Source organism: Oncorhynchus mykiss, chromosome 16, assembly GCF_057628025.1.
Source record: "Oncorhynchus mykiss isolate SJ-2025 chromosome 16, ASM5762802v1, whole genome shotgun sequence".
NCBI lineage: Eukaryota > Metazoa > Chordata > Actinopteri > Salmoniformes > Salmonidae > Oncorhynchus > Oncorhynchus mykiss.
Window position 1 is genome coordinate 42,744,665 of NC_143037.1, and position 24,836 is coordinate 42,769,500.

The following is a 24,836-nucleotide window of genomic DNA, read 5'->3' on the forward strand; positions in this document are numbered from 1 at the left end:
TTCCATGTTTTCTTTTATACTTACAACATAAATTCAAAATGAAAAGTGAATTTTAATTGCATATAGAAGAGAAAGACAGCATCAGCTTCATTAGGGTACGAAATGTATGAATTTACAGTCGTGGTGGAGGGATAGGAGGGAGGGATGGAGGGAGGGGACGGATACTGTGTATTTCACTGCCTGAGGGGAGACCGAGTCCCTCTGTGTGCTGTGTTTGGGGTCCCATTAGCACAATGGAACTGGAGGATTGGAGGGTACTGTAATGTATTGGTAGTCTGATCCCAGATCTGTTTGTGCTGTATGGCCAACTCCTATGGTCGATATCATGCTAAAGTCATAGGAGTTGGCAAGACAGCACAACCAGATCTGTGACCGGGCTAGTGTGTTCCTGCTAATTGGTTGAGACGGAAGTGGAGCGGGTTGATTGGTTAGGGAGGGGGTCACTGTGTGGAGTGGTGTTGTACTATATGTTATGGGTCCAATGACGTTGTAACGATCTGCATTATGAATCAGCCACTTGTAACTAAATATGTGACAGTGAATTAAATAAAGAACCTTGGACTAATCGGAACCAAAAGAGGCGCCCTCGTTGTGTCATCATTAGAATCACTCATAGCGTCAATGTCTAAAGATGGTGACGTGCACGTTTTATCCTCAAAAGATCAGAGAAAGTAGATATGAATCCCTACTGTGCATGAAACATAAAAGAACAGCTAGATAGACAGTCACGGTGTCCAGTATATACTGAAAATACAACTCCTGAGATAAGTTGCAGAAGACTGCAACATTTGACCTAGTGACTAAATTGTAGGTATAAAAAGACCAAAAAACATGTAAAGTATGAGTATATCATCAACTTTATTTGCTTGTTGTGTTGTGCACATCGTCTAAATCTGAGATCCAGTATTGTGCGGTGAGTTTGTGTTGGTCATCTCAGCGTGAGCTGCTGCTGAACTGAGTAAAGTACTGGGCCGTGGGTCTGTTGGTGTACAGCGTCTTGGACAGGAACTGCTGACTGGTGGAGACGAGATGGACAAAATACACTGTCAATGTCTGTTTTACAATTCAAATGTCTATTTTTATGTGAAAACTGGGACATTCAATTCTTTCACCGTGTATAGTATATGTTTATACTTTGACAGTAACGTGTTTGTGTGGTTATGTGCCATGATGTGTCTCACCCAGTATCTGTAAAGAAAGAATGTAAAGATTGATGTGTCTGAGTGTGGTTTGTGTGCTTACTGTTCGCGCTGCTCTCTGGCCAGCTGTTCATTGTATCGGTCCATCTCCATCCTCTTCTCCTTCTTCAGCTCCATCGCTTTCCTCTCCTCCTCGTCATCCTCTCGGGACTGCACCATGCGCTGGAAGTCCCAGGCAGCGTCTCTCTGCCTCTCAATCTCCCTCAGCCTCTAAAATGATTTGAGAAAATTGTGGAGATATGATCAGAAGCCAGAGAGGTTCATGATGAGATTGCTTCTTCAATAAGCAATCAACAATAGTGATTGCCTATCACAACCATAGAGATAAAACAATCTTATTTATATAATCGCAACAATCATGAACGAATATGTTCTCTTTAAGCTGAATGCAGATGTTGAACTGATTTGACTTTAAAATATGTATTGGTGTCAATGGAAGGTTTGCAAAAGATTTGCACTAGAATTAAAGTCGTTCACGAGGTTATCATTACCTTTCCCTCTAGGCGCTGTTCCTCTCTCTGCCTGCGGATAGCGCTCAGCTGAACGGGGCTCATCCCCCTCCACCTGTCCGTCAGCACCCTGGGCCCGCCCACTGGGCCTCCGTCTACTTGTCTCTCTGCAGCCTTGGGACATTCCGTTAGGATGTCTGATGTCACCATGTGCAGCACCTCCGCCATCTCCTTGCCCTCCTTCCTCATGCGCTCCTTCCTCTCTTTCTCTACACACTCTGCAGCCTGTGGGTGGGGGTCATAGATAGGTTTAGAGTTCAAGGGTCAGAAGTTAGACCAAAAGTTCCATGACCTCCTAAGAGACGAGAGAGTTATGGGTCACTGTCACAAGATCTGGGGAGTAAGTAGAAGTTGCACCCAACCACTGATACAGGGCATTCAGTACGTTTTCAGAACCCCTGACCTTTCCCACATTTTGTTGTGTTACAGCCTTACACTAAAATTGATTTAAAAATATATATATAATCCTCATCAATCTACACACAATGCCCCATAATGACAAAGTGAAAAACAGTAAAACATTTTTTTTAAAAGATACCTTATTTACATAAGTATTCAGACCCTTTGCTATGAGACTTGAAATTGAGCTCAGGTGCATCCTGTTTCCATTGATCATCCTTGAGATGTTTCTACCCCTTGATTGGATTTCTCGTGTGGTAAGTTCAATTGATTGGACATGATTTGGCAAGGCAAACACCTGTTTATATAAGGTCCCACAGTTGACAGTGCATGTCAGAGCAAAAACCAAGCCATGAGGTGGAAGGAATTGTCCGTAGAGCTCCGAGACAGGATTGTGTCGAGGCACAGATCTGGGAAATAATACAAAAAAAATTCTGCAGCATTGCAGGTCCCCAAGAACACAGTGGCCTCCATCATTCTTAAATCGAAGAAGTTTGGAACCACCGACACTCTTCCAAGAGCTGGCTGCCCAGCCAAACTGAGAAGGGCCTTGGTCAGGGAGGTGACCAAGAGCCCGATGGCCACTCTGACAGAGCTCCAGGGTTCCTCTGTGGAGATGGGAGGGCCTTCCAGAAGGACAACCATCTCTGCAGCACTCCACCAAACAGGCTTTTATGGTAGAATGGCCAGACGGAAGCCACTCCTCAGTAAAAGGCACATGGCAGCCCGCTTGGAGTTTGCCAAAAGGCACCTGAAGGACTCTCAGACCATGAGAAACAAGATTCTCTGGTCTGATGAAACCAAGATTGAACTCTTTGGCCTGGATGCCAAGCGTCATGTCTGGAGGAAACCTGGCACCTTCTCTATGGTGAAGCATGGTGTTGGCAGCATCATGCTGTGGGGATGTTTTTCAGCGGCAGGGACTGGGAGACTAGTCAGGATCGAGGGAAAGATGAACGGAGCAAAGTACAGAGAGATCCATGATGAAAACGTGCTCCAGAGCGCTCAGGACCTCAGACTGGGGGTGAAGGTTCACCTTCCAACAGGACAACGACCCTAAGCACACAGCCAAAACAAAGCAGGAGTGGCTTCAGGACAAGTCTCTGAATGTCCCTTAGTGGCCCAGCTGATCAAATATCTCTGGAGAGACCTGAAAATAGCTGTGCAGTGATGCTCCCCATCCAATCTGACAGAGCTTGAGAGGATCTGCAAAGAAGAATGGGAGAAACTCCTCAAATACAGGTGTGCCAAGCTTGTGGCGTCATAACCAAGAAGACTCGAGGCTGTAATCACTGCCAAATGTGCTTCAACAAAGTACTGAGTAAATGGTATGAATACTTATGTAAATGTGATATTTTTTTTGTAAACTAAAAACTGTTTTTGCTTTGTCATTATGGGTTATTGCGTGTAGATTGATGATGGAAAAACAACTATTTAATCCATTTTAGGATAAGGCTGTCACGTAACAAAATGTTACTGGGTTTTTCACACTCAACAGTTTCCCGTGCCTATCAAGGATGGTCCACCACCCAGAGGACATCCAGCCAACAAGACACAACTTGTGGGAAGCATTAGAGTCAACATGGGCCAGCATCCCTGTGGAACGCTTTCGACAACTTATAGAGTCCATGCCCTGACGAATTGATGTTATTCTGAGTCGCAAAAGGGGGTATATATTAGGAATGTCTTGTACACTCAGTGTATACTTAGGACTTGATTCATTCTGTATCGTGGAAGTTCAGCACTATAGCGCGACTGAAACATAAAGGCAATGTTCCTGCGTTTTACGGAGACCGCATTCACGGTAAACGCTGCATATGTCAGCTCAATCGGAAATGACCTTTACTTTTCAATCACGCTATAGTGCTGTACTTCCGCGATACAGATTGAATCTAACCTTTACTCTTCAAACCTAATTGTTATGGTTAGGGTTAATTTGGTCCTAGAGAGAGCAAGGGCATTTATGTGTATCTGTAGCCAGTCAATTACCTCCTAAGAGGCTACCTGCTAAAAGGGCTCTAGAAATATCTATTTCTGAAGCACACTGTCTGTCTGTAGTGTAGCTAAGCTGTAAAGGATTATTACAGTTTTCTTTATCGCTTCGGTACTATTTTCACAAGTATGTGGTAACATTTCACAACTCTTTGTACAGAAATCGAAACTGACCATCAAAAAGGCTGTCCCCCCCCCTCAACTTCAAGCACCTTTTCAATTGACTTAAGTACCACACACAAAATCACACAGTAACTTTTTCACCAAACCTAATCCGTGTGTCACCTAGAAACACCTGTCACAATGCAATGCTCACAATACTTTTTCGTATGATTCTCTTCTCATTTGTTTAAAAATACATTTGACCGTCACTTAATCCAACTGCTTAATGGTTGATCACTTAACCGTTTGGTAAACCTAGAGATATTAAACGGGTCTGTCTACTATAAAAGGATTTTGAGAACAACCGATAGAAGTTGTCTTTGTAAAGTAGAAACATCTAAATGACGTGTATGATACGTGAGAACCATACATAACGACTAGTCGTTATTGCTTATTGAGTTCACATAGTGGTCACCATATTAAAAACACTTGCAAGGTCTTTCAATATGGAGCAGGATAGACAGCAAGGGAGAGGAAGAAACCAAAGAGCTCATGGACCAGGGGGCCCGTCAGAGAGGTGAGCATGGGCCTCGTCAGAGGTCAAAGAGGTGGACATCAGAGTGAGGGAGGCACATGGTAAACGGAGGCCTTGCCATGGCAGAGGCTGCCAGACTCTTTCACCGCAATATGAAAAGATCAACTGTCAATTCGATCATGAGAACATTTCGCCAAGAAAACTGGTAAGTCTGCAGGATCTGCACTATGCTTTCCCATTACATTTACAGTCAATTACATTGTAATGCATGTCCATTCACAACACATGTCCCAGTATTCTTACAGTATGATCTATTGACAGTAGACTCTGTTCTACCCGCAGAATTGACAGAACACCACATGGTGGTGCCCGTGGCTGAGTGCTGACCGACCAGCAGGAGTGGGCCGTGGTGGAAACGGTGAGGGCCAGGAATGACATAAGGCTGTACAAAATAAAGCAGGCCATTGAGGAGAACGATGACACCTTTGCCAATGTGGCATCCATCAGCCCACCAACAATCGCTCGCCTTTTGAAGAGGCACCAGATATCTATGAAACACATTTACCTGGTACCTTATGAGAGAAAGAACGACAGGGTGAAACGACTGCGGGCAGAGAATCTTCAGGTACAGGACTATATAGTGTATTACTGTTCCTAATTAATGCGCATGCTACTTCACAATATGTAAAAAAATTAAACTAACCAAAATATATTTTTAGTGGGTGATTGTGCTTGATGCTGCTGTGAACCATCACAAGTATGTCTTTATTGATGAAGCAGGCTTCAATCTGGCCAAACCTCATCGGCCAACGGGCGACCGTCCAAATGCCTGGACAACGTGGGGGAAACATCTCCACGTGCGCAGCTATCTCTGAAGATGGTGTGGTAGGACGTAGGCCATTACTTGGACCCTACAACGCTGCTCACCTCAGTATGTTTCTCAATGAAATTGAGCAGGCCTGTCAAGGTGAAGGGGTCACCCATGTCATTGTGTGGGACTATGTCAGGTTCCACCATGCAGAGGTGGTTCAGGCATGGTTTCGGGCCCATCCCCGATTCGTGACCCTATACCTGCCCCCATACCCTCCTTTCCTCATCCCTATTGATTTTATTCAGCATGGAGGTGGATCGCCATCCCCATGAGCACGCCACTCTAATGGCCATGGATGAGGCATGCGACGACATCAATGCAGACCCATGTCAAGCTTGGATTCTCCATGCCAAAAGGTTTTTCCCGCGGTGCATGAACAATGACATTCACTGTGATGTGGATGAGAATTTATGGCCAAATGCTTAAGACCGGCGTGATGCAAATGAATGCGTGCTAAACGTTGTTTTATTTTCATTCATTTAATTAGGTTCATTTCATTTCTTACATTTGATTAAAGACAGTATACCGTTTTTGCAAATATATTTGAAAAATATATATTTCTTTGCATGATTGACTGTAGAGGATGTCATCATTGATCACACCTTTGATTACACATTGGATAGATACTATGGAAATTATAGATTTTCTGTCAATTTTGTTGGGTAATAGAAGTGTATATTGCCTAATGTGAAAACTGTAATTTACAGTTCTGTAGCATATTACTTTCAGCACTTCTAAGGGTGATTTGAAATGCATATCTTGAATTGTTTTGCTATTGGATTAACTGGTATGTAAAATGACTCAATTGAAAAGATATCATTATGTTGTGTTTTAGTGATTAAACCAATGTTCTCATTACATTTCACAATAAACTTATATTTTGAATCAATGGTTGTGTGGTGAGAGATGTTTTTACAATCCAAATGAATGCACAATGACAGGTTTTGAATGAAAAACGGGCTCCGTTACAAGTGTGACCAGTTTGTGGTTTTGTGCTTAAGAGTTGTGAAAATGTACCACATACTTCTGAAAATAGTACCAAAGTGATAAATAAAAACCTGAATACAAACCACATTGACATGAAAACCAGTGTGAACCAGAACCATTTTTAATGATGCCTCGCACTGGGGAGAATCTATTCATATCAAGTCAGTCAAGGCAAATGAGACGAGGGAACAAAGCTTTTTTAGAAAGGAGACTATCTGCCCACGCATACATCAAAGCAGTTTGCGTGGTCGTGTGTGAGCGCAAAGCAGTTTACGCCCCGTGCAGGTTGCTTAGCGCCTCCAATGTGCTTGTCATCTCCCCTGAGTGAGTGTGTACGCATCGCTTAATGTCTTCAATTAGCTTTGTAATTAAAAAAAAAAAAGATACTGTCTGAGTACATGTCATGTCACAGCTCACAGTCTCATCAGTGCATCCTTGGCTGGTGGCATGTGTGAGACGATGTGTACCTGAGCATGGTTGTAGTTGTTGAGAGCGATGCGGCCTGCCCTCTTACACTCCTCTTCCAGAGCGTCTAACTGAACAGCCCTCAGGTCCTGCTGTACCAGCTCCTTGCCTTTCAGTAGCTCTGCCACACACACACACACACACACACATTTAGTGTAGGTAGTGTCCTTAAATCATCCAAATGCCTCATCATCCTGCACACACACCACTCATACACTCATTTAGTGTAGGTAGTGTCCTTAAATCATCCAAATGCCTCGTCATCCTGCACACACACCACTCATACTCTCCCGCGGTCACAGTGCGTATTCTCAGGAGCCGTTGATGGGAGATGCTAATGTTTAGAGTGCAGTTATGCATATGAGAGCGTGTTGTGTTATTTGTGCGGGTGATGTGCAGTGTAGGTGTGTACAGTGCAGTTGTGCATAGTGTGTATGATAGCTGTGTGTCTGTTTCACCTTTGAGTTTATTCTCCTTCTGCAGTTTCTCACTCTGTTCTCTCTGTGCTCGTAGTGCTCTCTCTGTCTGCTCCATCTGAGCTCTCCTCTTGTCATTGTCCCCAATGCCTTCTCCCTGAGTACAGCATACAAAACAGAAGCAGAAGAAAAAGACACACACATACACACATACATACATACATACATACATACAATACAGTATGTCCATGAAAACACACAATCAGTAAATAAGTTAAATATTTTAAAAGAAAATGTGCTAAAATCCAGGTCAGGAGATATGGATTTGCATTATTCATTCATTTCAACATATTTCCCTATTTCCCTTAACACTCTGATATCTTGTTGCTTATTATAGTGTAATCTGTGATACCTGGAACACTTGCATACTGGCAGGTCCCAGCTCAGACTCTGGGATGGGAATGGACAACCCGAGCGCCCCCTGCAGGTGAACATTGAGATCAGCATCCCGGGTGTCTTCTGCCCGCTGTCGGATGGCCCGGTACTGGATGAGGTCTCTGTTTAACTCTGCTCTCCTCTCCTCTTCCTCCTGCTGCTGTTTCATCAACACTTTCTCTTGAGTCACTCTCAACATGTCTGAGAAAAAAACAACAACACATAGGCAATTTATGGTAAATGCTTTCAAATTTGGTTCTTCCTAAGTTCCTCCTCTAAAACTTCAACTTATCCCCTTGCCTTGTGCTTACCGAAAGCCCTCTCTCGCTGACCCGCCATCTCCTCCCGTTCTTTGTTCTCCGCCACCTGTTGCTCCAGTGCTTTGAGATCCAGACCCATCACTCGGTGTCTGGTGTTGAAAATGCGAGCCTGGCGCGCAGCCTCTGCGGCCCGTCGGCGTTCCACTGCCACATCCACGGAGTTGTCCACCGGCAAATCCACTTTATACATGCCTCTTCTAGGTCTGGTGTATCTATAGTAGGCATAAAAGTTTAACAAGATAATGATTTTGTTGCTTTGGCGATAAAATATTCCTAATAATATGACAACTTGACCGAAACCTACCACAAAACAGGTGCAACTATCATCATTCAAAGGTCACCTTCTTCACTCGCCTTTTGTTTAGTCGACACAAATCACCATGGCAACACCAGTTAACTAAATGTGCAACAAAAAAAGTATCTAGATGACAAGATTGACCCTATCAGTTTCACGGTAATAATAATGACACCAGTGAGTGTGAATACATTCGATTACAAACGCTATTTTGTTAAATGTGAGAAATAAACAGTAGCATTGTGGCGCTTTGGATACACTGTAGCAGCAACATCTCGCGAGAACTAATTCACTTACGCGCGCGCTCAGAGGTCTCAAATCGAGTAGGAGGACTGTAAAATGGCGCATTGTTGTTGCAGTCGTACATTTTGAAAGCTAGCTTGCAAGCTGATCGAGTTAGTTAGCCTGTCACACCAACCGATTATGCAACTTTAGCTTATTTATTTTTTATTTTAAGTGTTTACCATATGCTTGCATGTTTCTCGTTTGAGTTCAAACGCTAGCTAGCATTAGCGACATTAGCTGCTAGCACAACAACACATATTCCTTCTTCTGTTTCCGCACAAGCGATCTGGTCGAAAATGGGTTATTTGAAACTAATAGAGATCGAAAACTTCAAATCTTACAAGGGCAGGCAAATCATCGGTCCCTTTCACAAGTTTACCGCGATTATTGGACCCAATGGATCCGGTAAGTAGTGGCCAATCAACATTGCAAGTAGGCTATCTAGCTAATGCTAACACTACTGTACTGCTAGACCTAGCTAGATTGCTAGCTAATGTTAGTTTAGCCGGGTTGACTATTTGCATCAATGCATGCATGGGCGACTATACTTGTTACGTTGTCGATAACGACAGCATATGAACACTTGCTTTCTATTTAATATTAGCACAATTTTTGTTGTTGTTGCTATAACTGTAGCTAGCTAGCCACGGGTCCAAAACGTTTTGCTATGATAAACATTTCCCTCACTGACAAATTAAATTGTAATTGTCACATGCGCCGAATACAACCTTACAGTGAAATGCTTACTTACAAGCCCTTAACCAACAATAGAGTTAAGAAAATACCAACAACAAAAAAAGTAAGAGATAAGAATAACTCATGTTTAGAGCAACAGTAAATAACAATAGCGGGGCTATATACAGGGGCGAGGTACATATTAACAAAATTACATGTAGGTAGGGTTATTAAAGTGACTATGCATAGATAATAACAGAGTGTGTGGTGGGGGGATGCAAATAGTCTGGTAGCCATTTGATTAGCTGTTCAGGAGTCTTATGGCTTGGGGGTAGAAGCTATTTAGGAGCCTCTTGGACCTAGACTTTGCGCTCCGGTACTGCTTGCCAGAACAGTCTATGACTAGGGTGGCTGGAGTCTTTGACAATTTTTTTAGGGCCTTCCTCTGACACTGCCTGGTATAGAAGTTCTGGATGGCAGGAAGCTTGGCCCCAGTGATGCACTGGGCGGTACGCACTACCCTCGGAGGCCGAGCAGTTGCCATACCAGGCAGTGATGCAACCTGTCAGGATGCTCTCGATGGTGCAGCTGTAAAACGTTTTGAGGATCTGAAGACCCATGCCAAATCTTTTCAGTCTCCTAAGGGGGAATACGTTTTGTCGTGCCCTCTGGTGACTTTGAATGAGACCTTGCAGGTAGTTGATCTAATAAACATTAGCTAGATCAACAGTTTAATGTAGTCCCAGGCGCCGATCACGTCAACGTCGATTTAAGGCAGCCCCCTCGGAAGACACATTTCGGATTGAATGCATTCAGTTGTGCAACTGATTAGGTATCAACTTATCCAGGTCCTAAGTTATTTACATCCTTTTCCAAGTAAACAATATTTGCAAGACTTGAATAGTTCACTGGCTGACTCCATTGGTTCCCATTCATATTCTCTCCCTCCCAGGCAAGTCCAACCTCATGGACGCCATCAGCTTTGTGCTGGCTGAGAAGACCAGCAACCTGCGTGTGAAGACTCTGAAGGACCTGATCCATGGAGCTCCCGTGGGGAAGCCAGCAGCCAACAGAGCCTTTGTGAGCATGGTGTACCATGAGGACAGCGGGGAAGAGCGCACCTTCACCAGAATCATCATTGGTATGCCACAGCTGTCTCCACATCCAGATGTGATAAACTGTGTGGCTGTGAAGCTTCCCTTAATGTCTGCTAGTCTGAAATGGCACTCAAATCCCTCATAGTGCATTACTTTTGATGGGTCCTGGTCAAAAGTAGTGCACTATATAGGGAATAGGGTGCCATTTTGGACAGACCCTTGATATTCTGATCTCTTGTCGGATAGCCATAACTATCACACATCTTCTCTGTGTGTCAGGCTCGTCGTCAGAGTACCGTATCAACAGTAAGGTGGTGAATCTGGCAGAGTACAGCGAGGAGCTGGAGAAACTAGGAATCCTCATCAAGGCCAGGAACTTCCTCGTCTTCCAGGTGAGAACTGATACAAACAGTAACATACACACACAGTAATAGTCACATGCAAAAACAATATATATATATATATCTACCTATATATTGTTTTGTGTAAGTAGACAGATTTTCTCGATCTTCATATAAAATATACACTACATATGCACATGCAAACAATTTGCATATTTGAGCAGAATATGTGTAGAGCTTCCTTAAAAGCGAATAAAATCAAATGTTATTTGTCACGTGCTGAATACAACCGGTGTAGACCTTACAGTGAAATGCTTACTTACAAGCCCTTAATCAACAATGCAGTTCAAGAAATAGTTGATCAAATATTTACTAAATAAACTAAAGTGTAAAAGTAATACAAGAAATGTACGTAACAATAACAAGGGGGTACCGAGTGACTGTGCAGGGGTACAGGATAGTCGAGCTAAAGTGACTATGCATGGATAATAAACAGTGAGTAACAGCAGTGTAAAAACAAAAGGGGGGGGGGGGTCAATGTAGATAGTCTGGGTGGCCATTTGATTCGTTGTTAATTAGCAGTCTTATGGCTTAGGGGTAGAAGCTGTTAAGGAGCTTTTTGGTCCTAGACTTGGAGCTCCGGTACCGCTTGCAGTGCGGTAGCAAAGAGAACACTCTTTGACTTGGGTGACTGGAGTCTTTGACCATTTTTTGGGCCTTCCTCTGATACCACCTGGTATAGAGGTCCTGGATGTCAGGAAGCTTGGCCCCAGTGATGTACTGGGCCGTACGCAATACCCTCTTTTAACGCCTTGCGGTCAGATGCCGAGCAATTGCCATACCAGGCGGTGATGCAACCGGTCAGGAGGCTCTCGTTGGTGCAGCTGTATAACTTATAGCTGGTAGAAATTAGGTAAAATGGATTTAAGTTGCCTGCAATAAAGTCCCCAGCCACTAGAAGCGCTGCTTTTGGGTGAGCATTTTCTTGTTTGCTTATGGCCTAATACAGCTGGTTGAGTGCGGTCTTTGTGCAAATAGACAGCTACGAATAATATAGATGAGAGCTCTCTTGGTGAGAGAACCCTAGAGACTGTTTGTCCATGGACCTCGCTTACTCTGTTTAAGACTGTGTTCGTAACCTCTAACCTCTATGTATTCCTCAATCAGGGTGCGGTGGAGTCGATAGCCATGAAGAACCCTAAGGAGCGTACTGCTCTGTTTGAGGAGATCTCCCGGTCTGGGGAGCTGGCTCAGGAGTACGACCGTAGGAAGAAGGAGATGGTGAAGGCTGAGGAGGACACCCAATTTAACTACCACCGCAAGAAGAACATCGCTGCTGAACGCAAAGAGGCCAAGCAGGAGAAAGAGGAGGTATGGAAGACAGCCAGTCAGATAGCATCCTTCTCTTCTCACGAGAGCTCACTCACACTTCCCATCTGTAGGTAGAAGGTAATATTGAGACAGATTGATAGACCCCATTATTTTTGCAATTCGCCCTACAACACAAAAAAACTTTTATTAAAAAAAAAAATGTTTCAATAAAAATTGCCACCATTTGCAAACCTTCTATGTAGTTTTGATGTATCATTCACACTTTTTCCCTCCCCCTCTCCAGGCTGAGCGTTACCAGCGTCTGAAGGACGAGGTGGTGAAGGCCCACGTCCAGATGCAGCTGTTCAAGCTGTACCACAACGACGCCGAGATCGACAAGCTGAACCGCGAGCTGTCGCACCGCAACAAGGAGATCGACAAGGACCGCAAGAAGATGGACCACGTGGAGGAGGAACTGAAGGAGAAGAAGAAAGAGCTGGGGAGGATGATGAGAGACCAACAGACTGTGGAGAAAGAGATCAAGTGAGTGGGGATGGAGGGAGGGAGAGCTGGGGAGGATTGAGAGACCAGCAGACTGTGGAGAAAGAGATTAAGTGAGTGGGGATGGAGGGAGGGAGAGCTGGGGAGGATGATGAGAGACCAACAGACGGTGGAGAAAGAGATCAAGTGAGTGGGGATGGAGAGCTGGGGAGGATTGAGAGACCAGCAGACTGTAGAGGAGGTCAAGTGTGTGGGGATGGAGGGAGGAAGAGCTGGGGAGGATTGAGAGACCAGCAGACTGTGGAGAAAGAGATTAAGTGAGTGGGGATGGAGGGAGGAAGAGCTGGGGAGGATTGAGAGACCAGCAGACTGTAGAGGAGGTCAAGTGCGTAGGGAGGGAGCAGGGGGAAATGGGGACAGGCCGTGAAGAAGAGCCTAAGAATACGATAGACCAGGTGGAATTGTTGCCATTTTGGAAGTTAACGGATTTAATATCTTAACCTTTTCCACTCCCTCCTTCCAGGGAGAAGGATGCTGAACTGAACCAAAAGCGTCCGCAGTACATCAAGGCCAAAGAGAACACCTCCCACAAGATCAAAAAACTGGAGGCAGCCAAGAAGTCCCTCCAGAACGCCCAGAAGCTGTACAAGAAGAGGAAGGGGGACATGGATGAGTTGGAGAAAGAACAGGGCGCTGTGGAGATGGCCCGGCAGGAGTTTGACGACCGCATGGAGGAGGAGGCCCAGAGCCAGGGACAGGACCTCACACTGGAGGAAAACCAGGTTGGAGCCTATGAACGGTCATGAGGGTGTTCCTAAGTTAAATATGAATGGTCACAGGGAGATAGACTGGGATCCTATGAAAGGTTACAGCGGACTATCAGGCAGCAGTGTTGCCTCAGTGAGGGATGTATGGGAAGGTCGCTGGTTCATCTCCCAGGTTAGCCAGACTTACTATCTCTCAAATATGTAGGTGAATATTCTATACTCGCCACCTTCCTCCCGCTCTCCCCAGGTGAAGGCCTACCACCGTCTGAAGGAGGAGGCCAGTAAGCGGGCGGCCACTCTGGCCCAGGAGCTGGAGAAGTTCAACAGAGACCAGAAGGCCGATCAGGACCGGCTCGACCTTGAGGAAAGGAAGAAAGTGGAGACCGAGGTAAAAGGATGAGGACGATACGGAATACAGGGTTGTGTTCGTCGGGGCACGCAATGTAAAAAGAGAGCTTAACGTTATTAATATGTTACATCTGCAGGCCAAGATCAAGCAGAAGATCCGTGAGATAGAGGAGAACCAGAAGCGTATTGAGAAGCTGGAGGACTACATTACCACCAGCAAGCAGTCTCTGGATGAACAGAAGAGAATGGAGGAGGAGCTGACTGAGGAGGTGGAGGGAGCCAAGAAGAGGATCGACGAGATCAACCTGGAACTCAACCAGGTACTGGAACACTTATCTGTCAGTCTGTCAACCAATCCAAGCTATTGGTTGATCCTGAAACGCACCGGGGGAAAGTTAAAACATTTTGTGTTGACATTGCATGATAACTGTATCAGAATTGCTCATCTGGAAGAGGAAAGAAAATGATACATTTTCAGTTTTGCTTGTCTCCTGTGGGGTTTGCTGCTACGTAGATTGGTAGCAAATGGCAAGTCCCAGGACCATGTCATATCAGTCGACATTGCCTGAGGACATTTGACTGACATCTTATCTCTGTTCCCTAGGTGATGGAGCAGCTGGGCGACGCCAGGATTGACAGACAGGAGAACAGCAGGCAGGCACGCAAAGCAGAGATCATGGAGAGCATCAAGAGACTGTATCCCGGGTCGGTGGTAAGACTACGGGCACCTACAGATGCAGAGTTTGGGCTGGGGAATGTCAGTTGGCATAGGGCAACCACCAAGTATTAAGAGATTCTACGCTGGATCTGTGCTAAAATTACTGGAGGCTGCAGCTAGCATAGTTAGCACACAGTTAGCTGTAAAGGCTAGAGGCTACCAAACAAAGCAGAGATCATGGAGAGCTTCGAACTCTATCCCGGATCTGTGGCGGGACTGGGGACTGGAGGCATTGTAAGCAATAGGACAACCAGAGTAAGCTATCTATGCCTGTCACTGGGATGCCCTCTTCCTTCTCTGTTTTACTCTCCCTGCAACTGCTCACTGTTCCTGTCTTCTAGACATGTTTCTTCCCTCAGAATATTGACGTGGCCGTGAAGTGGTTTTGACACATTCCAGCGCTCTCTCCCTCTTCCCCGCAGTACGGCCGCCTGATCGACCTGTGCCAGCCCACTCAGAAGAAGTTTCAGATCGCTGTGACCAAGGTGCTGGGCAAGAACATGGACGCCATCATCGTGGACTCGGAGAAGACCGGCAGAGACTGTATCCAGTACATCAAGGAGCAGCGAGGAGAGCCGGAGACCTTCCTGCCCCTCGACTATCTGGAGGTAACACACTGGGGGAAGACTTAAGTTTAAGGGGACTGGTCACTTACACATGGGACTCCACGATGGCATTATGTCCATGTGAACACAGACCCGTATCAGTCCGGTCTATTGATCTCCGGCTCTGTGCTCGTGTCAGTCTTAACGGTCCGTGTCTCCAGGTGAAGCCTACAGATGAGAAGCTGCGTGAGCTGCGCGGCGCCAAGCTGGTGATCGATGTGATCCGCTACGAGCCGCCTCACATTAAGAAGGCCCTGCAGTACGCGTGTGGTAACGCACTGGTCTGCGAGAACGTAGAGGACGCTCGGCGCATCGCCTTCGGAGGGCCCTACAGACACAAGGTAGGAGGAAAACGCACGCACACTGATGCATACACACACACACACACACACACACCGTAGTGTTTTCAACAAGCACATGGAGTAGCCAGCCAAATAGAAAAAGTAGCCAGCCCGGAAATGAAATTCTCTATTTTGTTGGCCTTTGTTGGTACATTCTAATGCTAGGTTGTATTTTCTACCAGCAACTATCAGGAAAAAACACAAATCGTTTTTTTCGTACTTTTACAGGGTTAGTATCAGCAGCTGTTGTACTATACAGGGTTTCCGTATACTGGATTCATATGCAGCCAATTGAAAAGCAGCCTAGTTAATTTAAGTGGAAAAACAAGGCGCTAGGAGAAATGCACTGTGCACAGACACAAGGTACCCACACACCTTGAGTGGAAGATGTGCTCTGACTCCTCTCTTTCCCTCTACCTCCCTCCAGACAGTGGCCCTGGACGGTACTCTGTTCCAGAAGTCCGGTGTGATCTCTGGGGGTGCTAGTGATCTGAAGGCTAAGGCCAGGCGCTGGGATGAGAAGGCTGTGGACAAACTCAAGGACAAGAAGGAGAAACTCACTGAGGAACTCAAGGTAAGCAGTCACTCTGGCCACTGGGGTCTTGAGCATCATCACCATCATCATAACATGTTATGGCGCTCAAGGTATTCCAGTCACACATCCCTTTGGTTATGAGGTAGGATGCTCCAAATCACAATCTTCCCTCTTGTTTTCCGGCACTGGGAAAATTTCAGGTCTGTTGATCACAAACTTGAACATTGAAAATTCGGTGTAACTTCCGGCGCGTTTAACTGTGAACACTAAGGGTGTACCTGCTTTTAGGTTAGTTTTAACACTGGTCAAGCAGGCTACTGTGGCTATTTTATAACAATGCAGGTCTACCAGAGTGGCCTACCATCAAAAACAATGGAGAAATGCATTCCATAACATTTTAACATGGAAATAGCTGTTCCATCATTCAGCCTACAGTAGCAGCCGATGTGAAAAAACACACAGGGCTTGACATGAACCTGTTTATCCACTTGTCTGTCAGACAAGGTGGTGACTGAACAGGTTGTTGTGTTTTGTAAGAAGCCACTTTACAAAATATAGAATGTGTCATTATTCCCATACCATAATCACAGAGAATCAGTCAAATTATACTACTCACTGTCTCAAAATACAACACTGCCCCTTTAAGACAAAAAAAGCTATTTTACCTGACTCTCATTTCAAAGATTTCTGGAAACACACATTGTGCTCTTGTAGGAAGCAAATAGTCCCCCCTTGCTGACTGATCTATAATTGGGCTAATAACTCACTAACTACTAACGGATATGAACAAATGTGCACATGTGGCGCTCGCTTTGATCTCTAAAAAAATCCACACAAAAAACAAGCTCAAAAAACGACCACTCATGCTGTAAACACAGCAGTCTTGCATAATTTGTTTTTTTTCTCTCTCGGTATGTTGAATTGAAAGTGGATAATATTGTGTTGATTCGATCACAATTCCCACAGTAAAGGGAAACGTTGATAGTGTTAACTGAACTTCACTCAACTTTCCGGAGTTTTGATCTTGTGCGGGCTGATAATTCTTCTGCGTGGCATAGAGGGAATATTGCTCATAACATATTACCCTACTTATAACATATATTAATATGAAACTTAAGTACCGTAAAAACCTATTTTACTTATCTGTTATCAAGCTGCAGTTGGATAAGCAGCCTAATGTATCTATTAGAACATTGTCAAGGCTGATAACTGAACACAAGCACTGCGATAACCATGATGCCTCTCTGAAAGGAACAGGACTACAATAACAATGGGGCATCTCTCTCTCTCTCTTTCTGGGTGTAGGAGCAAATGAAGGCTAAGAGGAAGGAGGCAGAGCTGCGCCAGGTTCAGTCTCAGGCCCACGGCCTCCAGATGAGGCTGAAATACTCCCAGAGCGACCTGGAGCAGACCAAGACCCGACACCTCTCCCTCAACATGCAGGTATGGATGTGTAGCAACACAGTGTCTGTTCGTTTTGCGGTAGCCCTAAACCAAGGGTCTGAAACCTGTGGCTCTGGAGCTGCTTGTGGCCTTTTTATGTGATGTGATGTGATCTATAATGATTTATTTAAAGTCATCAATAGAGGTTTCTACTGCACAATGTGTGTGTCAGTAGGGTTTCTAGAACCCCGTAGACACACTGTTGTGATTGCAATAGACTAGCTTGAAGTCCTTTTCCCATCCCCCGTAGGAGAAATCCAAGCTGGAGAGTGAGCTGGCTAACTTCGGCCCTCGCATCAACGACATCAAGAGGATCATCCAATCCCGTGAAAAGGAGGTCAATAATTTGAGAGACCGGATGAACGTTGTGGAAGATGAGGTGTTTATCGAGTTCTGTAAGGAGATTGGGGTCAGGAACATCAGAGAGTTCGAGGAGGAGAAGGTGAAGAGGCAGAACGAGATCGCCAAGAAACGGTAAGTCACTCCGTTGCGTCAATGTCAAATCAAACTTTATTTGTCACATGCGCCAAATACAACAAGTGTAGACATTACCGTGAAATGCTTACTTACAAGCCCTTAATCAACAGTGTAGTTCAAGAAGAGTTAAGAAAATATTTACCAAAATACCAAAAAGTACTGAGTCAATGTGCAGGTTAGTTGAGGTAATATGTACATGCAGGTAAAGTGACTATGCGTACATGATAAACAGTGAGTAGCAGCACTGTAAAAATGGGGGTGGGGGGGTCAATGCAAATAGTACGATTAGCTATTAATCCTTTTGGACCTAGACTTGGTGCTCAGGTACCGCTTGCTGTGCAGTAGCAGAGAGAACAGTCTATGACTAGGGTGGCTGGAGTCTTTGGTCATTTTTAAGGCCTTCCTCTGACACTGCCTGGTATAGAGGTCCTGGATGGCAGGAAGATTGGCCCCAGTGATGTACTGGGCCGTACGCACTAACCTATGTAGCGCCTTGCTGTCGGAAGCTGAGCAGTTGCCATACCAGGCGGTGATGCAACCAGTCAGGATCCTTTTGATGGTGCAGCTCTAGAACTTTTTGAGGATATGAGGACCCATGCCAAATCTTTTCAGTCTCTTGAGGGGGAATAGGCATTGTGAATGTGAACCTGTTTTTGTGTGCTGTAGTCAGCCATTTTGTCTGTCTCTTTAGGCTCTTCCTCAATTCATCTTCCTTTCATTCCTCACCTCCTCTCACCTGTTTCTTAAAACACAAAGGTCTGAGGGGGAAGGGAAGGGAAGGGAGAGGAAGGAAAGGGAAGGGAGAGGAAGAGAGAGAGAGAGACTTTGAGTGTGTTAACCTAACGTCATCCATTTTGTGACCTTTAGGCTGGAGTTTGAAACCCAGAAGACTCGTCTGGGCATCCAGCTGGACTATGAGAAAAACCAGCTGAAAGAGGACAAGGAGAAGGTCATGATGTGGGAGCAGACTGTCAAGAAGGACGAGGCGGAGATAGAGCGACTCAAGAAGGTAAAGGGAGATTAACATAAACGGCTTCCGAACTAAGTCTTGAAATGTGCAGTTGCACACTCCCACTCAATGGATTTAACAATGGCGGAAACTCTGTCCAACCACCCGTCCACCAATCCAATGCTTTTATATCCATGACGAGGAGTGTGCACGCCTCGGGTGAAGGGAGGAGACTCGGGACGCAGCCTAAATTCTTAGACCGGTGGCTCTCTTTGTTAGGTGAGATTGGATGGTTTTTAAACTTTTTTTCCCTCTCTCCCTGTGTCCCTTTCCCAGGAGGAGCACCGCCACATGAAGATCATCGACGAGACCATGGCCCAGCTGCAGGACCTGAAGAACCAGCACCTCACCAAGAAGTCCGAGGTCAACGACAAGAACCACAACATGGAGGAGATACGCAAGAAACTGGGAGGAGCCAACAAGTGAGTCGCAAAACATAGACGCTTGCGCCCACTCAAACTCCCATCCTCTTTTTCTGCCCGATTCTGAAAGGCACACATTTCTTACTTACTACATTATTCTTGTATGTGATTTAAAAAATAAATAACCGTTTGTAGCATTGCCATTTGGTTTGTGTTCAACAATTGTGTGTTTGTGTTTACCTTAGGGAGCTGACCCAGAAAGACGGTTACTCGTTTTGTAGCGTTGCAGTTTGCGGCGGTATTGTTTGACCCCGATGTGTGTTATTCCCCCAGGGAGCTGACCCAGCTGCAGAAGGAAGTGACGGCCATCGAGACCAAGCTGGAGCAGAAACGCAGCGACCGCCACAACCTGCTGCAGGCCTGTAAGATGCAGGACATCAGACTGCCTCTACGCTCTGGGACCATGGACGACATCGGCCAGGGAGAGGTACTAAACACACTCGCTCTCTCCACGGGAAACGTATGTTTACATTGCCAAAGCAAGTGAAATAGATAATCAACGATAAAAAAAAAAACATTACTCACAAAATAAATAAAGACATTTCAAATGTCATCATGTGCAAGTAGTTAAAGTACAAAAGGGAAAATAAATGGGTTGTATTTACCATGGTGTTCTTCACTGGTTGCCCTTTTCTTGTGGCAACAGGTCACAGATCTTGCTGCTGATATGGGAGTTTATCAAAATTGGGTTTGTTTCGAATTCTTTGTGGGTCTGTGTAATCTGAGGGAAATCTCTGTCTCTATGGTCAAACATTTGGCAGGAAGTTAGGAAGTGCAGCTCAGTTTCCACCTCCTTTTGTAGGCAGTGTGCACATAACCTAAGGCGGCCTTCACCAATAAAAAGGCTGTGGTCACTGAGCCTGTACATAGTCAAAGCTTTCCTTAAGTTTGGGTCAGTCTACAGAGGTCTGTTTAGGGCCAAATAGCATTCTAGTTGGATCTTTTTGAAATATATATATTTTTTTATTTATTTCCAATGTGTTACGTAATTATCTTGTTGTTTCTCTCTCTGTGTGTAGGGGAGCTCCCAACAGGAGGAGTCTAGCAGCAGTCAGAGAACGTCCAGTACTGTCCTGGCTAAAGAGGCTCTCATAGAGATAGACTACAGCATCCTGTCTGAAGACCTCAAGGTAAGACATACACCCGTGTGTGAACCCTGCATACTAAGGCTATGTCGGGGAGTGTGCAAGTGCACACTTTGGGAGACGTGTGCAGAATTGGGACGCAGTTCATCTCCCCCATAGACTGTGGGGGACTGTATGTGTAAAATTGTCTGTTTCAGCCATGATTCAATACCCAGCGGTTGTTTTTTTTTGTGTGAGTTTGAAATGTAGTGTGAGTCGCCTAACATATTTGTCTGCTGTTTCTCAGGACGCGCTGGCGGAGGATGAGATCAAGGCAGAGATGCACACGCTGCAGCAACGTCTCAACGAGCAGCAGTCCATACTGCAGAGAATCAGCGCACCCAACATGAAGGCCATGGAGAAACTAGAGTCCGTCAGGGACAAGTTCCAGGAGACCAGCGACGGTACGGAGGAGAATGAGTCTGAGGACGTGGACTAACTTTTACCGTCTCTCTCCTGGCGAATGTTACCGAAACAACAGGGAAGGATGCGTCTTCATTTGCGTAATGTGTTCACGGTGCTCTATTCTGCATTCCAGAGTTTGAGGCGGCCCGTAAGCGAGCCAAGAAGGCCAAGCAGGCGTTTGAGCAGATCAAGAAGGAGAGGTTTGACCGCTTCAACGCCTGTTTTGAGGCTGTATCCACCAACATCGATGAGATCTACAAAGCCCTGTCACGCAACAGCTCTGCCCAGGTACTGTCCCTCAGCAATACTCCATAGTAGTACTGTACCATACGCAAACGGCTCTGCCCAGGTACTGTCCCTCAGCAATACTCCATAGTAGTACTGTACCATACGCAAACGGCTCTGCCCAGGTACTGTCCCTCAGCAATACTCCATAGTAGTACTGTACCATACGCAAACGGCTCTGCCCAGGTACTGTCCCTCAGCAATACTCCATAGTAGTACTGTACCATACGCAAACGGCTCTGCCCAGGTACTGTCCCTCAGCAATACTCCATAGTAGTACTGGACCATACGCAAACGGTCTGAAACGTAGTCAAACTAGCTACAAACTGTATTATGTGGTATTTGCATTAACATAGGGGTCATTCCATATGAAATCAATGGTCTGTTTGACTGCACCCCTTTGGATTTGAGCAAAACTTTTGTCGGTGTGTTGATGTTGTGTTCCTTCATCCCAGGCCTTCCTTGGGCCGGAGAACCCCGAGGAGCCTTACCTGGATGGGATCAACTATAACTGTGTTGCCCCTGGTAAGCGGTTCAGACCCATGGACAACCTGTCTGGAGGGGAGAAGACTGTAGCTGCCCTGGCTCTGCTGTTCGCCATACACAGCTACAAGCCGGCCCCGTTCTTCGTCCTGGACGAGATTGATGCCGCGCTGGACAACACCAACATTGGCAAGGTCTGTGTCGAAAACCCTGCCGCGTGAACGATCGTTGTTAATGTATTGAAATACCTTTGTTGTTTACGATGTCGTTGTCCTGAAATCTCGCTAAAACCACTATCAGTATAAAATGGCACCCTATTCTTGATGTAAGTGCACTAAATTAAAGTAGTGCACTATATATTGTAGGGATAGGTTGGAGATGTCTGATGTGTTGTCGATCCACGTTATCCAGATGACTATGTTATGTCATGACCATGCTGTTATGTCATGGCCATGCTGTTATGTCTAATACTGTCCGTCTATGCAGGTGGCCAACTATATCAAAGACCAGTCAGTGAACACTCAGGCCATAGTGATCTCTCTAAAGGAAGAGTTCTACACCAAGGCTGACTCTCTCATCGGGGTCTATCCAGAGGTACAGACGCAACAAAACACACCTATCCATAAAGCCTTGTAATGCTTCGCTTTCACATAAAAACATTACTATAAGAACGTCTTGACATTTTTCTCTCACATTTTAGGTAATAGAATGAATGTAGCTATGTATGTTTTCTGAAATGAGGGCAAAACTGACAGCGTCACTCTCCCCCCTCCCCCCCACACAGCAAGGAGATTGCGTCATCAGCAAAGTACTGACCTTTGACCTGTCGGTGTACCCTGACGCAAACCCCAACCCCAACGAGTAGGACATCACACAGAGGAGAGGAGCAAAATGACAGGCATACCTTTTAACTCAGTGGCATTTTGACGTTCTGGTTAACCAACTGAACCAGGGTCATATTCATTAGTGCAGGCAACCGAAAATGTTTTAAAACATTTTTGTAACTGAGAAGCATTTTTTGTGTTTCTTATTGGACAAGTCCAGCTAGTCCCTAACTGTTTCTGCCTAATGAATATGACCCAAATCGCTCGTGTCCATGGATGGCAAATGTAGCTAATAATGTGTTCTGTGGTGTGTTGGTTGTAATCGTGGATCAAACATCCATTAGCTAATAGATGTTGTTTGCTATCATGTTTTTAAAAATAATTTCTGTATTTTTGGAGTATATTAGGATTAGAAAATGTGTGCTATTTCTGAATGGAGTGGGAGAGGGTGAGACAAGTTACAGCAGCTGCAAGTTGTTATTTCTGGAAAGCTTCACCTTGAATATAATGTGCATTTATACAATTTGAATCTTTTAATTTGGAACCATGTGAGTATTGTATTCCAGGACAAGGTTATATGAGGCTTAGACGAATTGTAAAATGATTTGGAAATCATGCCTTGTTGACAATTTGTGTATTTGTATCAGGCTTTTGTCCCTCAGACGGTAGAAACCTGCTGACAATGATAATGTATTACATGTAACCATTATGCTTTTTTCTTGTTTTTTTGGTCTCATAAATGTTTTCTACTAATCTCTTTCCCTTTCTTCAAATTCTTGCTTTCTGTTATTTCACTGGTTTATCTAATGGAAGTATCTGAAATTCTGCTATTTTCTACTTTGTGTTCAGCCTGTTTTTTTTTTTTTTTTTTTTTTTTTTTCCTTTCCTACTTATTGTGCTACTTTAAAAAAATACTTTTCTGAATTGTGTCAGGGTTGGAAGACCCTTAGGTCCCATTAGGTGGCCACTTCATTCCCAGTCAGATGTCATCTGAGCATTTTAAAATCCCCACGTCTAACTAGCCTGTATCCAAGCTGAATTTTCAACCCTAAAATATACGTGAAGTGAAACGAAACAACTCTGTTTTAGATCGGGCTACCAAGCCACCTGTTAGTTTTACCAGACAGGCTCTGAGCCTTTCCCCAAATGTCCTGGTTTTCCAGAAAATCCTGTTGGAAGTTACCCTGGAATCAGGAGGGAACATGCAGTAAATGCAGGAATCCTCCAAATGGGAATTTGGGGGAAGTTACCAAATTATTATATTTAAAAATAAAAATCTAATCATGACCTAATTTAATATGAGGCAAATCGCAGCTGTTTTAATTATCTTATTGGATATAAACTGTGATGAGATCATGAAACTCCATTTGGGAAATCCATTGAATTTGACCACCTTGTTAGATTAGCTGCTTCCTCTGAAGAGGGGAACAACTGGTGAACATGACTTAAGACCAGAAGGATGAAAAGCAGTCCTTTTATTGTTATTAATATTACGTTAGGTGCATGTTCTTATCCAATCTTTATGAATTGTATCACTAAAGCGAGGGTCAATTTATAAAGGTGAGGAAGGTTTATGAGTTTAGCCCTATTGACTTGGGGATGGAGTCTGCTTTAAAAGTGTCCCCCTGCCTCTCTGTTTTTTAAAATCGGTCCAGGGCCAATGGGAAATGTAATTATCCGTTTTAAGGGTCAGTTTTGCATAAGACACGTTTATTCCATTGACATTGTATCGATTATTTTTTAGTTAATAAAATATACTATTTTAACTTGTATTCTAATTGTGTATTTGTGGTAGAAGTAGGTTGAACCCTTTCATAACTAAGTTTAGTGTTCGGTCCCTGTGTTTTATAACTTTTATTCATCCCGCGGGTATGTGTGTTTTGAGGCAGGACTTTCCGGTTCATAAGGGTGAGCGGAGTGTACGTATGCTTTGACATGCCAAAAGTATTGCCTCAGTTTTCTCCCAGCACGAGTATGAAGGAGCGGTTATTCAAATTTGACATGTCTTTCCCTGAGGCTCCCTCTAGTGGCCAACCATTACATTTGTCGTATCACGTTTTTCAGCACCATTTGAGCAAACTCATGCTTCTTGCGTTGTGTTGTAAACAGCCGGCCACGTCTCAACCCTGATGGTACTTAATCCTTGTGTACATTTTTTTATTTCTGCAGATAACCAGTGCTCGACTTTGGGACGGAGTTCACCGGAGCAGAGTACTGGCATCTAATGTTCTACTGCTTGAGCTCTAAAATATTAGCTCAAAAGTATTGTGGGGTTCCTGCACCTAAACAGTACTGGCACCCAAAATGAGTACCAG

General features: G+C 44.7%; 2 protein-coding genes across 3 annotated transcripts; one reads left to right on the top strand and one right to left on the bottom strand.

Moving 5' to 3' along the window:
* Positions 1 to 839: 839 nt before the first annotated feature.
* On the bottom strand, positions 840 to 8,824 carry ribc1 (RIB43A domain with coiled-coils 1). The gene is made up of 8 exons (XM_021565841.3): positions 8,535 to 8,824; positions 8,222 to 8,442; positions 7,888 to 8,111; positions 7,518 to 7,632; positions 7,062 to 7,180; positions 1,691 to 1,933; positions 1,243 to 1,409; positions 840 to 1,015 (listed from the first exon to the last, which is right to left on the bottom strand). Exons 2-8 carry the CDS (start codon positions 8,418 to 8,420, stop codon positions 934 to 936), a joined length of 1,149 nt encoding a protein of 382 aa, XP_021421516.3. The 5' UTR covers positions 8,421 to 8,442; positions 8,535 to 8,824; the 3' UTR covers positions 840 to 933.
* smc1a (structural maintenance of chromosomes 1A) lies at positions 8,622 to 24,287 on the top strand. Of its 2 annotated transcripts, XM_090202766.1 has the most exons (23): positions 8,622 to 9,215; positions 10,438 to 10,626; positions 10,862 to 10,974; positions 12,091 to 12,294; positions 12,539 to 12,777; positions 13,259 to 13,517; positions 13,750 to 13,890; positions 13,988 to 14,170; positions 14,455 to 14,562; positions 14,991 to 15,176; positions 15,335 to 15,514; positions 15,942 to 16,088; positions 17,355 to 17,492; positions 17,743 to 17,966; positions 18,837 to 18,978; positions 19,255 to 19,400; positions 19,674 to 19,827; positions 20,420 to 20,530; positions 20,772 to 20,928; positions 21,063 to 21,217; positions 21,670 to 21,891; positions 22,184 to 22,291; positions 22,482 to 24,287. In XM_090202766.1, exons 1-23 carry the CDS (start codon positions 9,107 to 9,109, stop codon positions 22,560 to 22,562), a joined length of 3,696 nt encoding a protein of 1,231 aa, XP_090058892.1. In that variant the 5' UTR covers positions 8,622 to 9,106; the 3' UTR covers positions 22,563 to 24,287. The 2 variants fall into 2 exon arrangements, with proteins under 2 accessions (XP_090058892.1, XP_090058893.1); XM_090202767.1 differs by lacking the exons at positions 8,622 to 9,215; positions 10,438 to 10,626; positions 10,862 to 10,974; positions 12,091 to 12,294; positions 12,539 to 12,777 and adding an exon at positions 12,861 to 12,921.
* Positions 24,288 to 24,836: the final 549 nt, after the last annotated feature.

Bases quoted from the DNA above. Each gene is read 5' to 3' on its own strand.
- ribc1 (XM_021565841.3), bottom strand. From the start codon at position 8,420: ATGTATAAAGTGGATTTGCCGGTGGACAACTCCGTGGATGTGGCAGTG. The intron at 7,633-7,887 runs GTATCACAGATT...TGCTGTACTCAG, and splicing joins CCAGTATGCAAGTGTTCCAG to GGAGAAGGCATTGGGGACAA. The intron at 1,934-7,061 runs GTACACATCGTC...CCCCACCCACAG, and splicing joins ACAACTACAACCATGCTCAG to GCTGCAGAGTGTGTAGAGAA.
- smc1a (XM_090202766.1), top strand. From the start codon at position 9,107: ATGGGTTATTTGAAACTAATAGAGATCGAAAACTTCAAATCTTACAAG. The intron at 10,627-10,861 runs GTATGCCACAGC...TCTGTGTGTCAG, and splicing joins CTTCACCAGAATCATCATTG to GCTCGTCGTCAGAGTACCGT. The intron at 21,892-22,183 runs GTCTGTGTCGAA...CCGTCTATGCAG, and splicing joins ACAACACCAACATTGGCAAG to GTGGCCAACTATATCAAAGA.